Source organism: Apiospora phragmitis, assembly GCF_038363925.1.
Source record: "Apiospora phragmitis strain CBS 135458 chromosome Unknown utg000014l:1.0-1827420.0:1.0-1829600.0, whole genome shotgun sequence".
Classification (NCBI taxonomy): domain Eukaryota; kingdom Fungi; phylum Ascomycota; class Sordariomycetes; order Amphisphaeriales; family Apiosporaceae; genus Apiospora; species Apiospora phragmitis.
In genome coordinates, this window is record NW_027117414.1 from 1603368 (window position 1) to 1619101 (window position 15734).

The 15734-nt window shown below is 46.3% G+C and overlaps 3 protein-coding genes across 3 annotated transcripts; all 3 read left to right on the forward strand.

Moving 5' to 3' along the window:
• Positions 1 to 206: 206 nt before the first annotated feature.
• PG994_015123 (uncharacterized protein) lies at positions 207 to 842 on the forward strand (the record flags this gene model as incomplete). Its single annotated transcript, XM_066866532.1, has 1 exon — positions 207 to 842. The coding sequence occupies one exon, from the start codon at positions 207 to 209 to the stop codon at positions 840 to 842; it is 636 nt and encodes a 211-aa protein (XP_066708208.1).
• An 8617-nt stretch (positions 843 to 9459) lies between these two features.
• PG994_015124 (uncharacterized protein) lies at positions 9460 to 10534 on the forward strand (the record flags this gene model as incomplete). The annotated part of the gene is given in 4 exon segments (XM_066866533.1): positions 9460 to 9686; positions 9700 to 9934; positions 9974 to 10104; positions 10141 to 10534. 4 exon segments carry the CDS (start codon positions 9460 to 9462, stop codon positions 10532 to 10534), a joined length of 987 nt encoding a protein of 328 aa, XP_066708209.1.
• Positions 10535 to 13625: 3091 nt separating this feature from the next.
• PG994_015125 (uncharacterized protein) lies at positions 13626 to 15219 on the forward strand (the record flags this gene model as incomplete). Its single annotated transcript, XM_066866534.1, has 2 exons — positions 13626 to 14322; positions 14441 to 15219. 2 exons carry the CDS (start codon positions 13626 to 13628, stop codon positions 15217 to 15219), a joined length of 1476 nt encoding a protein of 491 aa, XP_066708210.1.
• Between the last annotated feature and the right edge of the window lie 515 nt (positions 15220 to 15734).

Here is a 15734-nt window from a genome sequence, read left to right on the forward strand (position 1 = left end):
TTGGCTGCAAGCAGAAGTTCGTGGCTTTGACTTGTGATGGAACCAGTTGCCTCGAGGAACCCTCCAGAGGGTCGCGCCTCATGCCCGGAACAGACAGATGCAGGCTACAAGTATATATACTCGGACTCCTCCCTTTACTTGCTCCTCTCCTCCTACACCACTTCATCTTCTCTTCCAACACATACTTCTTTGCACTATTACGAACTATGGAATCGTCATTCACCGATCCGATAGGATGCTTCTACGAATCTCTCGATGATTTCGAGGCGTCCGTCCTCGAATATCTCACCCAGACTGATGACGGGGTCAATCTAATCTATGCTCATGATAAGAGCTGTGAGCGAACTCCTGCCAGCACTTCTTATACGACTGAATTTATATCCACTATCAATGAATCATCTTTCGACTTGAATCGATGGTCAAAGGAGTTGCTAGATGCCGACTGCTGGCCTCAAGCATCACTCGACCTCGATTTCTGGCCTGAAGCACCGTTCGACTCCAATGGCTGGCCCGTTGGTACCACGGATTTTGATGATTGGCTTCTCGAATCCGAGAAGAGACCTTCCAGTTCTATCGATTTACCTTTGAACTTGCATAGCTTGCCGTTTTGCCCCGGAAACGTTCATAAGGACTCCTCGGACATCACCAACTGGTCTTTAGACCTTTTCGGCAGCGGCAGTGCACGCAGATTTCCGGTAGAGCCAAGCTGCGAAGATGTGGCTCAGGAGGTCGTCCCATACCCACCTTCTGGCAACGACTCCGATCTAGGTCACCTTGAACAGGGGACAATTGACAACAAGGATCCTCAAGAGCTAAGGAAAAAGGGGCGCACTCGCTCTTGAGACACCGAGCCAGCTACGACGGCATAAAAGAAGAAAGACCAGGTCACGATCAGGCCCCTCGAAGCGAAAGGCAGGCTCGACTTTCAAGTTCTCGGTCGAGGCAGTTGAGTGGCACTCCGACAATTACACGCCTCTTTCTCACCGATATGGAAAACCAGGTCAGTGGAGGCGTGTCTTAAGCTACGATATTAAGAAAGGGGATAACTTCTTCACATCCCCGTCAAACGCATCATTCAAGGTTCGTCCCAATGGCTATGAGTTGCCATTTAATATGGCTCTGGACGAACAAAAGGACCAGTTTCGAGGATACGACCTTGATGGTAATGTTATGGTAGTTGAGCGTAACGAAATGTTTGCGGCCGTTGCCGAAGGGGCTAGGAGCTGTGTTGGTAAAGTGTGTACGAAGTAGTTCTATTTAGCATCCACAAAAGACCACTGCCACTGATATAAATCTTATGCATTCCCGCATATTTGTCCAAGTATCTATTGCAGCCTTAGCACGTGAGCATTCGCTTCGAGTCAGATGTGTCGCGCTTGGGGTACTTGATCCGAAGGGAAGGATTCTTTGCTTTTATTACTTCCTCGCCCAATATTGAAGACAATTCACCGGGTAGCTCGGGAGTGCTTCCGGGCTTGTAGTCCGAGTTCATGCCCAGGCCTTAGATGGAGCGGGTATCGTAATATACCATTATACTTCAGGGGGTCGATATAGGCACTCGGCTGGCTTTCATCACGCCACTACCCGGCTTCTCCAACTAGTTCTCGTCGATGGCCAGTCACATCGAACAGAACCCTGTCGCCCGCCGGACCAATAGTCCTTAGCTTGTTCTTTTCGTGTAACAAGGCTTGTGGGCTTCTCCATGGATACCGCCACCAAGATGTGCTTACAGTGGGGGGGGCGAAAATAACGCCAATTTTTACCCCTCACCGCCGCAACACTCCAACCTGCCAGTATACAACATCCATCCTATTACTTTCGATATGGCGCCGTGGCCTAAAACAACAGTTAAACCGTTCAAAGAACATACTACACCTAGAACGAGGAATCGCGTATTTACTGCATTTTCCGCTGGTAAAAAGGCCCGTCAAATCGCCGACGAAGAAGGCATCAAACCAAGCCTCGTATACGGTATCAAAAGACGCTTCAACGCCCAAGATTATGGCGTATCTTCCTCTGGACGTGGGAGGCCACAACTCCTCTCTCAGGAGGATGTCGCTCGAGACGAGTCACAAAGGGTGAACTTATCCCCGCTGCCTCGATCGACCGTCACAGTGCCACAATAGACAGTTACCAGATATGTGACCGGCAATACAGCAACCCTAGGGTGGCACCGACCTGATTCTACTGCACATCCTGTCCTACACCTGCCTGGATTCATGACGATATCTACCTCGATTCGTGTGTCCCACTTTTGCTCAACTGCTTGTCTGCAATGTCGATGCGCTCGCAGGTCTGGCATGGCTTGCACATTGGACGTTCATCGGTGAGGATCCCGTATACTGCTGGAGGCGAGAGCAGCCGAAGTATCCAAGGGCGAGTAGTTTCACCTCGATGGTAGATGAGAAGTGGAAAACCCGGGATTTCTCGCGGCCAGAGAGAACGATCGCCTGATTCCGTCGCGCACTCTCTGACGATACTCTACTCAAGGTTCTTAAGACATGCGCCTCGACAGTCGCAGCGCCGAGAAAGGTTGGCTGGATCCTCGTTGATCACCTCGCCACATTCGATAGCACCGTGCATCACCAGCCCCTCATTCGATACCTACGAGCTACACGACTTCGTTCACGACAACCCAAGACGAACCTTCTTCGAGGCGAAGGCCTAATTGAGCTTTCTTGCCTATGCGAGCTTCCAAGCCGCCATCGAACAGAGCTAGCAGAGCGGTCGGCCGGCCACCGACGACGCTTATTCATTCTGTACACACAAGCATCCAGATGATTCCATATGCTTCTGCATTTTGGTCCAACGCCGGTCCACCCTCCGTTTGTCTACTGCAGGAGCTAACGCAGATAGACTTGGTGTGGTAGTGCTTGACGCTGGCGACTTGTGCAAATTCGAGACTTAAGATGGAAGTCGCGCTCTAAAGCGCCAGACCCGTACGCAGTCCGCACATCTATAAACAGCACCCGAGACGTCCCGATCCCTTCGTCTCAAACCCTCAGACCTCCTATACGCCGAATCGTCTCCTTCGACCGTCCAACCTGAGCCGGGAAACCTACGCGACGCGAAGGATTTATCCTTGACTCGAAACCGGTTGTGTGTGCCGTCATGCCGAGGACATCCTGGATCGTACAGTTGGCCACTTGAGAAGAGGATACCAGGGCATGGGTCGTCCTTGCTTCCTCGTTGGCCGTGATGCAACCTTGCAACCTTGACCTCCTTACATCCGAACGGGCCCCATAGCCCCTGAGAACAGGTGGAAGTCCAAGCAATGGCCAAAGACGCGTCGTTGTTGCACCTGCCTGGATGGGGTGTGTCTTCCGGCCAGGGCTAATGAGTTGAGTTACTCAGGAGAGGTATAGGACGGTGAGCTGCGACTTGTTGGCTTGGTGGTCCTAGATTCAGGAGAACATGCTAACTTCGGATATTTGCTGGGACCAAGGGGGGCAAACTGTCCTCATGGCCCGGTTGGCAAGCGGTCCCCTTACGAGCTTCATAATAAACGACAGGGGATGCAATTCTACAATCCCAAGAGTACTTCCCTCTGCAGTCATGAAGCTATGCCTCCGAGCTCCGCGGCTAACGTAGCTCGCCTGCGGACGACTGCAATGTTTCCTCTGGTTGCTTTTCATGTATCGTTCGGTCTTTGGATTTCAACACCAGACGCTTTCGCATGACACTACTTCAGCATTCTGCTACGTATCTGCAAAGCAATGACCGGGCTTCGGCTAGGGCTGATACTGTTCTACAAATTTCAGATTTGGAGAAGGCTAGTGCGTCATCGATAGCTGTGTACTACTACGTCAACGACCACTTTTTCTGTTTTGAGCTGGATGCTAGTCTACAACTGGTAGCCTAGCTTGGCACGTTGGTCTTTCTGAGCAGGGACGAGGTTGACTGTCTACATCCAGGCGGCTGCCGATGTGTGCGTGGCTTTGAATCTGCCTCGCTGATCCTTGCTTGAGTATTTACCACCAGACATGCTTTCCCTGATCGGAGACTCAGCGAGGATAGCTAGGTCCGCGATCGCCTCCGACTTCACGAGGACGACCAGCGATGGGATTTTACTATTCCTTTCCCTTTAACTCGACCATTAGTGGGTCGCTAGATCAATTTAATTTTTTGCACACTATATTCCGTAAGCCACCGAGCCTTTTCGGCTGGACCTGGACCTAGCTTGTAGTAGCATAAGAACGACTCTGAGAAGAATATATCATTATAGAAACAAAGAAAATACATCCGATCCTGGTCTTATAGAAAAGCTAGAAGCGCTTTGGTTGGGGAGAAAACTGGCATTCGAAAGCCTGGCGTTGCCTCATATATCAGGTGATACTCAAGGCAATGCACAGCTCCTCGGTTCACCTGTCGATATTCGAAGACCTGTCGTAAAGCTCGTTCCGGAATATTCTATATACCTTTAAGAGTATTAGTATCGAACTACTTTATATACCTGTAACTTACTATTATGCGTTATAGTTATTATAATTTATAGTATTATAGGTATAATGATTTACTATACGTTAATTAACTTAGATTACTCGAATTAATAAACCTTATAGAGTCCGGTTGTTCAGTTAGAGTGACTCGTATTAGTTCAATAATTTAGACCGCGTCGAAGAATTATATATGTAAGCAGTTGGTCAAATTAATAGGTCCTGGAATGGCGGGGGGCTCAAAGCCTTAGTTTTCGTATCTATTTACCGGGTCTTTACCATATCCTATATATAGGTTCTTAATGTTTAAGTATATAATAAATCATCCCTTCTAAACATGCGTTCACGGTATGGGGCACATAAGGCCTTGCTAAACCTTGTTGTGCCTCTATCTCGTGGTGAACCATGCTATAGTGTATTGCTATATTATGCTGGTTGCTCATAATATGTATAGTATTTATCGATAGGGTTAGCTCCGTCAAAGGATAACTACGGCATCCTATTAGCGGTATTCCAGCTTCGGCACGGTTACATGCTAATATGGGTAGCCTGGGATAGGCAATGGGAACGATTCTAAGGAAAAGATATTGACGGCTATACCGTGGTTATCGATAGCGATATAATATTTAAAGCCGTTTCCGAGGAGGCTTAAAGCTTTGTTAGCGAACTAAGTAAAGGGTAGTTCTATTTAGTATATACGGGAGACTATTATTACTGTTAAAAATCGAACGACATAGTACTTTATATACGTACCTGTCCAAGCTTCTTTTTTTTAGTCTTACCGTATGGGTATTTATTTCTAACTAGTTTGGTTATACTTAAGGCGGTTGAAATTCTTTAGATAAGATTTCTAAACTGTTTAACTTTTTTTATATAACGCCTTATCGATAAATTAATTAGCGTCGGATATCTTATTATTATTTCGGAAGGGTAAGAATAGGAAAATAACGTGGTGGGATAGGGAAGACCCGCTTAGGCCCGCTTATTAGTAGAGCTTACGAAATAGCCATTATTATTTAAACGTTATAATAGTAAATAAAGCTTTATATGTATCTACTAATTATATTGCCGCACGCCCCTAGCTTTAAATATAGGAAAAACGACTTAATTGGTATGGTATGCAGATCCCGTAACTTGGTCAGCCTTATCCCGATAATCACAATGCGTGCCTGGTGCTGAACTTATGTTTAGTAAGTAAATATACCCTAAGCAGAACCTGATAAGTGCGTACGATTCCATCGATACGTCCACCACTTCAGCATCCGGCGCGATCGCATTTCAACCTCCCCTACGCCTATAAGTTTGTCGCATTCTCTTTCGGCAGCTCCACATGATGGCTTCCCCGCCAGCGACGACGCTCATTGCCCGAAATCCCGGCACGATGCATTTGCCCAAGCAAACCGACGTCGAGACCAGCTCCGACTCGGAACCCGACTCGGTCACATCAAACCATCTGGACGAGCTTCCTCAAAGGCTCGAACTAACAAGGCTCGGCTAGTCTTTATCTCAACTACGATTTATACCAACTACCGGCCGAGCATGAGACCAACACCTTGGCCTGTTCTATCACCCTTGCCGCCAACGACAGAATTGGGGAAGTTAGTAAAGGGGCCATCTTCTTTTGACGTCCTCGAGTTCCGCGTTAGGAATAGGCTCGTGCGAGTATCCTTTCCCCACCCCTTATTCATTCCCAGCCCGTCCCTCTTTCTTTAGTTATCCCTTTCCCTATCCCCTCCACCTCCGACATCCCGAGCGCGAAAGGGACATTGCACACCGCCATGATGTTCGTTCGTGTCATTGATCACTTGTATGGTCCGTCAGCTCCATATTTGAGGGCTGACGTTGAGAAGATATAATAGAGCTACCTACTATAAGCTAAACACATCCATACGGATAGGTTATTAAATAATAGTGCTGTTTACGCAGAGGTGTTACTTAGAACTTCCGATAATACCGCTTTAAGGTTAAATAGGACGGGAAACGGATCTATTAAACGCTGCGAAGTTGAAGCAGGCTACTCCTCGGCTCGTAGATTAGGGCAAAGGATAATATTAGTCGGCTAATCTGTATAAAAGGATTCCACTATTTTTTATAATTATGAATTAATAAAAATTATTTTCTTAAGTAAAACACGCTTACAATGTTTATAAATAATAATATCTATAGCGGCGACCGGTTATAATATAACATTAGCTATATTTATAAATAAAAATAAGCATTATATTATAATATTCTTTGTATTAAAAAATATTTAAAAATAAGCTATAATAGCCTATTACGGTACTAGCCCTCGTTACTAAATACTAGAAATTAAAGCCAGAAATATAATATATTCGTCGTGGTTAGCTAGTAATTCTACCTCTATTCTTAATAATATACGCGTTTAAAGTTGCTTTATTCCTACTTATAATACCCCTATTTATATCCTTCGCATAGGTTTTCGCGATACGGATCCGTTATCTTCGACGAGTATATCGGCGGTTCTATATCGATACCAGCTTACTTTTTAAGTCGGTATACAACTCGTTTAATGTATAATCTCTTATGTAGCTCTATTTTGCCGAGGCCGTTACACTTTTTACACCGCTGTTTATACACGATAGCGTCGTACTGGTTATTATAGTAGCCTCGGATTACGATAATAACCCTTTTATTATTTTATACGTAAAGCGAATAATTATAGTGGTCGTAAACGAACTTAGCTATAACGTGCGTTTTATATTCTTGTTCCGGCTCCTTATTATTTTTATTAAACTATAGCGAAGGGAAAAGCTCTGGTGTCTCGTTTAAAATATTTTAGTGTAACGAGGAGAACTATAAGAACGTTAACAACTCATAATAAATAACGCGGACTCGCGGGCTACGATATTTTACGCTTTTCTTTCTCTGCTTATAAAAATGGATTAGTAAGTCTTTAAGGTGTTTTTAGAGGGTATCCTCGCTGATAAATATCCGATCACAGCTTTGGTACTCGGTTAAAGCGTGCGATCTAATGGGCGAGTTTTTTACGTGCTATTTCTAGGCCTGATTATCTTTGAAGAAACGGTTGTACGGCTCGCAGCGTGGCATCGTAGGAGGAATATATTACCGCATGTATAGTTAGGGAAAAGAGAGATGAAAAAGATATTAAATTCGGCGTGAAGTGTACTTGTAGAGGTGTGCTAACTGTAATGAGACTGAAAGCGCGAGGAGAAGGTTATTATCGGTTAATTTTAAAAAGTAGGAATATGGCTGGCCTGTCCTGTTTACTCTTCTTTTGTCGTGACCGTTTATTTAATATAGCTATAGTAGAGAGTGAGCCCCAGGCTAATAATTTAGTAACACAGGGGCGTTGACGTTATATGTTATGCATGCGGCCGACTGTGATACGATATTACGGTTAATGAATGAGGCCGATCATAAGAAAGGGGAAAGAAAGACTTACTTAATACTAGAAACGCGATTACGATGGACCATAAATTAGGTCCTATATTATAATAGTGGGAGCAGGCACGTAAACTCGAGAATCCTTAAATAAGACTTACTGTACTGAATAATTAAATAAGAAGCTTCAATGCTAAGTGATCGCAATTACTCTCGGTTGTTTTTAGATACCGCATCGCCAACTTCGTGAAGTCTGTTTGTAACTGCTCGAATCCACTAGGGGCGGGACCGCTCTTTTGTTTGTGAGTACTCGCCGTTTGGTAAGCTAGATGGCATCTCAGGGCAACGTTCCATCCTGCCGGCTAGATTTGTAAAAACCGTGAAAGGTGACGTAGTCATACCGGGCCGCTGCCTTATCTAGCCAGCGACTTCCCTTGTAGAACCTGAGGCCAGTCTGACGGATCGGATGCCTTATAGATCTCCCTTTAGCAGCTCATCGTTTGCACCACTCATGTTTTATGATTGGCGTGGCAGTTGCCAATATTTTCTTTACGTGCTATTCAAAAGTACCTATCCAGAGGTGCTTCGTCAAGGACTTGGTAGATATTAATAGTAGTATCGTGGATCGTCGAAAGGAGGAGTGCAATTAGTTTTTTTATATTAAGGTATTAAAGGGTAAACGTGGGAAAAAACGTGGAAGCTAAGACACTGATGGATCCAGGTACAGGGCGCTCCCTAACCCCGCCGTATGTCGTCGACTATCTTTGATTGTTACGTCGCAATCCGAACTTAACCTCTTGACCCTGGCATTTCTACCTCCACGTATAAGCTCTGACTAGTATTCTTGGTGGCCGCCCGCTTGGGTTGCAGCTCGTTCAGTTGGTGGATGGAATGGTTGGGTAGGCTGCGCGTCGGAAGCCAGCTAGCCCTTTAAGGGCCGATATGCTGCTGGAAGCATGAAGTACTTGGGGCGCGGCGGATTTCTCATGGCTCGCAGGTAGTAACGTCTAGCATGCCTAGCGTATATGAGTGGTTACCAAAACGGGGCTTGAGTATCGGTCGGCTTAAGAAGCTCGAAAGAAGAGTAGCCAGGAGCACTGCAACAAGGAGCAGCTGGGTTCACGTGGATGTGCCTCGATCTGGTGTAGGGGTAGTGTTCGTTACCTAGGGGCCTCTGCGCGTGTTCTGAGACATGAAGTGGTAAGAGACTAGGTTCCCAAGAACCATGACGGGCATTGTTCGTGGCAGTGGCGGGAGGTGGTTGAAGGCAATGTCCTGTGTGAAGTTGGCGTACGTCGACAAGACAGAAAACTGGACGAGGCTGGATGAGTTCTCGAGTTGGTCTTGGTCTGTGCGGTGGAGTGCTTAAGTTTTGTCGCACCCCACTGTAGGGGGCCTGATGCTAAAAATAGTACACCAAAAGGGACGAAGACCTTGCAATACTTGTCCCACTTGCACAATCGGGCTCGAGGTTCCTGCTCCAAGGTGACGGTGGTGGGTGCCAAAAGAGTCGTACCCCAAACCTTTCTCGCATTTGGTTCTCTCAATTTGCCGATCATCTTCTTCACCCTCAATACATCCTACAAAAAGTCCATTGGCCCACACACCACCGCATACGCAGTCTCAGTTATTCCAAAACTCGATTGGTCATTTCGTGACGATGACGTACTCGGAGTACTCCTTCGATTCAGAGGTTGGGGCCTTTTTTAAGAAAACAGCAGTAATCCGTGCCACTTGTGACGCCCGAGCAAAAGAGCTTGCCGGCGGGAGTGTTGCCGCTGTCGAGGTCCAGGGCGCTTGCAGCTACACCGTCTACGCTGGCCCTGAACTAGAATATGTCGTCCAGTTTCGCCTCAAATCCCTGGCGCTCAAGCTTGACGTCGTTATGTTAGCGACACAGGTGTACGGTCCACTTGCACCGATGGTATCCTTTGAGGGAGTTGTTGGAGGGGGGGGGAGGAGCCGCTCTGCGTCACCTGATGAAACGTATGCGTGGAATAACGCATGTCGATTTCATCCGCGTATATGGCTTTCCAGAAGACTCGCCGGATAATATTTCGTGGCGTAAGAACCTCATCGAAGATATTGCACAGTATGTTTCCATTTTAGCAATTACCGACTTTGCGATGTTTACTGTTTGTAGCTTTTTAGCTTTGTCCTGGAAATCTCCTTAGCCAGTCAGCTTCGACTTCCGCAGCAGTTTAGCAAATACCTATAACAGAGACCTACGGCTGCTACAGACTGCACTCCCGTCGCGATTTCTGCCAAGCATCCAGACCTGTATCGACTCAATGAACGACATTCTGTCTCTATCTATGGTTCTTCTGCATTAAGATTTCAGTTCCTGTAACATCATAGTGGACGAAAAGACCTGTCACATCGTTGGTGTGATTGATTGGGCGGAAGCTGAAGTAGCTCCATTCGGGCTTAACTTGCATTCTTTGCAATCTATCACCGGAAAACTTCATCTACGCGACGGTTGGATGCGTTATAGAGATTTCGACAGCCTACAGGCCATTTTCTGGGAAAACTTTAGTCGCGAAGCTGGTGGATTACCTGATAACCAGCTCCGTACCATCAAACTGGCGATGATACTGGGTCTGTTGTTGTCACATGGCTTTACAAGACGTCTTGCGAACGAGCCAGAGCCGGTGCCTATCGGCGACGATGAGCAGGGACGCTACAATATGATGACATTAGATGGGTTCCTTATCAATCTGGACACACGATTTTGATAGCTTTAGGAAGCCGCAGTAGACTGCTGAGCAGGGGCAAAATGGACACTGACGACGAGATTTCACCTCAATGAAAGGCTGAATAACTCTACTTATCGTACCAGCAACTTGGATTGAAATAAATCTCGTATACCTGAGCTGCTGGGCGGCTCGAAACTGATTTATGGAAATATCCACCTAAAATACCCTACCAATGACAAAGGCCGACACGATAGCGTCACAAAGATCCTAGCCCTAGGTGTGTTCCATCATTCCTGAAAGCCTCAACAAAACGCGATCTCAAATGATTCCGGCCTCGCCCCGGCCTCGCCGCCGCTTTATTCCTGTATCCTAAGACTGAACCAGGTCTAAGCACGCATCCACCCCCTAGGGCAAGTGCCGCACTTCGCGCTTCTTCCGAAAACCCTACACGCTATTACTCATAAAACTATTCTTTATAGCGCGGCTGTCGAATCTAGGTATTGAACACTAAAGCTACCTACTCGCACCGAAACGGTCGCATAAAATAGGCAGTAATTGTGCCTAAGTTTATAGAACTATATCGTATAGTACTTTCGCGTACCCTTAACTTATATACGAAATTAAGCTTATCGTTTTTAGCTATGTAAAGATATATATCTTATTATCTGGCCTCGGTAACGGGGTTGCCGGCTGGGGATGAGGGGAAACAGTAAAGGAAGAAAAATAAAGTATTAGAGGAAATTAAGTCCCCGTAGTTATAGTACCGCTAGATTTTTTACTTTTACTATACTTATTATATAATTAAGTAATATATAATTTAAACGTATAAATTAATTATTAATAGTTTTAAATAGTTATAAAAAGTTAAACCTATTTAATTAATTTATTTAATTATTTATAATATATTATTAATTAAATAGTTATTCTTTAATTATTAATATACGGATATTTAATATAAATAAAGAATAGGCGTTTTATATTAAATACGTATATTTATTTTTCTCGTTAAGTTATTATATAAAAAAGTAATTAAATATATTTATAATCGTATATAAATAATTAATAAAATCTTTATAAAACTTATTATTTATTATTAAAAAGTTAAACGTTATAACGCTTATAATTAAGTAATCTTAATTATAAAAGAAAATAAATATAATTAAAGAAACTATTAAACGTATATTATAAAGTTAATTATAAATATTAATCGAAATAGGAAGTATATAACTTATAGCTATTTAACCTCGGAATAAAAATATTTATTTTAAGGAACGGCGCCCGAAAAGTAGGAATACTAAATAATAAGGTGGTGTAGGATTCTTAACGGATATATTATGCCTTTATATTTTTAGTAAGAGTATAGGGATGTGGATTAGTTAGTATATAGCTATTAGAGTGGTCGACGATAAAGGGCGGCTAGTTACTGACGCCCGTTTAATTATAGATTTCCCGAAGTTATTTATTAATTTCGGCTTGTAGTTTATTTTTTATAATAGCTATACGTTCGGTATTAACCCCGCCTTAAGCGTTAAAATAGATTTTAAGAATATTTAAATCGTTTAGCTTTATAAGGTAAGCTGTTTCCGGGTTATAACTTTTATTAAAAACGTCGAAGATAATATGGATGCGGTTTTATTTTTCTTAGATAAGAATACGAGGTACGGGAGGTTTAGTTAGAGTGATCAGGCTATTTTTTTATAAGAGATTAACCGCTGTCGATACGATCGTACCGGGAGAGGTCCAGGCCTTAAAGTAATAAGAACTTTTAGGCGAGACAGAGACGAAGACTCGTTTTGGTTCGTTTGTAGTGTCCATATTTTGGGAAGTAGCTAACGTTTTAAGGCTTGATACCTGTACGCTGAGATCCGTGACGCATGGGACGTAGGCGTAATCGTGTGAAAAAGATATGATTATACAGAATGGCAGCGTAAAGGGCAGCCAGTCCTGGTTATTAACGTTAAGCCGCACGGGCCAGCTTGAGAACGCCTCTCCCCGCCTCATCCGGCTCTCTATTACCTACTCCAGCTCTTTGAACCTATCTAACATAGCAATGGTCCACCATGAATCAATTTGTATACTAGTAAAGAGCTATGTACCAGTTGTAGCCCAAATTGCGATGCGAATACTAGTCAGCTTCCTTCCTGCCTTATTAAACATTAATGGAGTGGCGCAAAGTTACTGGATATAGCTAGATATCTCTTCGGTCGTATCTTGGCTAACCATGACCCGAAGGGCTCCCACGACCGTCGTAGGGCACGGATACACGACGCGCCGCGCCAGCTAACCCCAACAACTACATAACGGGACAGGCCACTCCCCGAACGGGCCAGGTCCTAAATCTTGGCCAAGAAATCACCACTACATACAATTTCTATATAATCGCTGGCAAACTCACAAAGATTTACGTTTAGCACACTACTCAAATCCCCGTTAATGGCTGCTGATCGTACTCGAGTCCTGTAAAGACTTCGAGGAAGGTGTCGTCTTTATGGCGTAACTGCAAGAGCTTCCGAGAACATAATATCCACCGCAACCCTTCTTGGTTGCCACCACGCGACGTCTCGGTAGCTCAAGACCCGTCTGTGACTTACCGTTGAATAACATAGCTAAATCCTTTTAATTGGTCGACATATTTTGGCAGGTAGGATGGATTCTGGTTGCTGCCTGCGTACGCGTGAATCCCTAAACCCTCGCCAAAGCGTGGAAGGGGTGAAGACAGTATCCTATGTAGATAAATAGGCCCGAGGTTCTACTATTCTCCTTCTTACTCTTATCCTATCTCAGGGTTTGCTTGTTCCTCCTCCGTCGTTTCTTCTTCTTCACTTCCTCCTACTCCTTCCTAGGCAGCCAACTAACCAACCGGTCACATTTAGCTCGAGGCTTGTAAATCTCCGTAGCGCAACTATATCAGCCAGCCCCCATCACCATGGACGAGTTTACGGCTACCAACTGTTCGGGCAAACCCCAATCGCCCCAGACGACGCCAAGGGAATCCACGGCGGCATCCCCGCTGACAGGCCATCTGCCCCCGTTTGCCTCACTGGTGCCCGGGGGCGCGCTTGTCTAACTTCTGTTCCACGCCGCCGGCCTCGAAGATGACGGCATACTCACGTTCCGGCTGGCCCTTGCCATGGGCCTGGTCATGTTTGTCAAGTGGGCCCGACCGTTCCGACTGCTCAGGACGTGGTTCATGTGCTCCGTCCAGGTGGAGGGACGGCATGCGACCTACGACGCCGTCATGGACTACTTCCGGAATAACGGCTCTCGGTCGCTGGTCCTAGCGAGGAGGAGCAAAAACTATGGATCCTCAGACGACGAGCGGAGCGATTACACCATGGTGAACGGCTTTCCGTACTTCGGCACCAACCCGCCTAAGCTGAACTATGTTCCCGCGCCCGGCTCTAAATGGTTCGTCTTCCGGCATCCTACGACGGGAAAGAAAACGCTGGTGTACATGGACCGCACGTTCTGTAAAGAGCCCTACCAGTTTTGGGTACGCCACGACGATACGAGCTACTACACTATGAAGCTCTACACCTTTGGGCCCGATGCCAGGGTCCTGGTCCCCATGCTTCACCACATGCAGGCCGTATACACGGAGAGGATGGCGGGAAAGCATCTCGAGATCTACATGACCGAGATCGTCGACAAGGGCCGCCTAGTATGGAAGAAGACTTCGCAGAGGCCGCGACCGCGGCGACTCGACACTATTAATATGGACGGTAACGTTATCGAAACCGTGCTTAACGACATCAAGGCATTCCTTCTTGAAAAGCCCTTTTATTTACGAAAGGGCGTGCCTTATCGGCGTGGTCATTTTTACCATAGTATGTGTTATCGCTTAATCGCCGCTAGCTGGGGAGACATATACTACCAGAGCGCTTATCTCAACTAAGACGCAGGCTGCTACCACTATTTCCTCACTAACGTGGTTCTTACTAGGAGCCCCGGGATACGGCAAGTCATCGTTGGCTCAGCTAGTCGCGGGCGTCTTCGGGCTAGCCATCTACATCGTCAGCTTGAAGACCCTGCACGGGAGCCAAGAGGCCATTACTAAGCTATTTAGCGATATAAAGAAACCAGGCATTCTCCTACTCGAGGATATCGACGCCGCCGGGCTGGCAAATCGGGACCTGGATCCGGATCCGGACCTGTCGATGATGTCCAATGACGAGATTAAACGCGGTGGTTTTGGAAACACGGCCCCCAAGGAACCTGCTATGGCTAGATTAGTCGAGCCGCCTTCGCTCGACGTCGTCTTGAACGTCCTAGACGGTGTGTCTTCCGATAAGGGCCGTCTGGTGATCATGACGACCAACCGACCGGACGCGCTCGACGACGCGCTCATAAGACCGGGGCGCGTCGACTTAAGGATCCACTATCCTTTAGCATCTGCCAAAGTGGCCCAGGATATGTTCTACCGCTTTTTCGGCCCCGAAGTCGATGAGGCGGAAGACGAGTCCAAGGGGGCGAGCAGCTCCGAGAGGAAGGGCAACACCACAGGCAAAAAGCCGAAGGGAATAGCGCATAGCGACGGCGGCGGCGGCAGTATCACCTCTTCTTCGACGAAAAAGCCGTCACCGCCCGCCACACCGGCCCCTATTAGGCCACGAGGACAGTTGGAGAGGGGCAAAGCCCTTGAGCTAGCAGAAGCCGGTGTGGTAGGCGGCGGCTTCTTCGTCCTTGGAGAGTCGCTTCAATACCAGCACGGCATCTATTGGTAGCCAGCGTTCATTGGCATATAGTGGTCACGTCATGTAGCTTACTCATACGAGAGCCGCAACTTAATCAGCGAGAGCAGACCAATCCTATTCCTCACAAGCTCTATTAAGTCTAGTTTGAAATACAGAAAAGCGCTCCCTTACCGCGACATGCCCACGTGATTTTCAAGAATGTCCTCGACCAGCTCCTGGACTAAATGCCAGAGCACGTCCCTTACCAAGTCGTGGACCGTGGCCATCGAGAAAGAGCAGTCGCCAATTGCTGACTTGGGTCTTGCGGGAGTGTTAATTGAAGTATTCCAGCCATTCAAGGCTGATCTCGTCATTGAAATACCCTGTTTCGCAAGGTCGCAGTCCGATGTCTGGATGAAGGCTTTGCTCGTACCATTGTGATGAATAAACCGAACCAGTCAGGAGCAGGAAGGCCGGTAGGTATGCGCCAGCAGCCGAGATGCCTTCAATCGCAGCAGCAGACTCTCGATTCTCCGGTAGACCAAAATAATGTGTCCTTTTCCTCT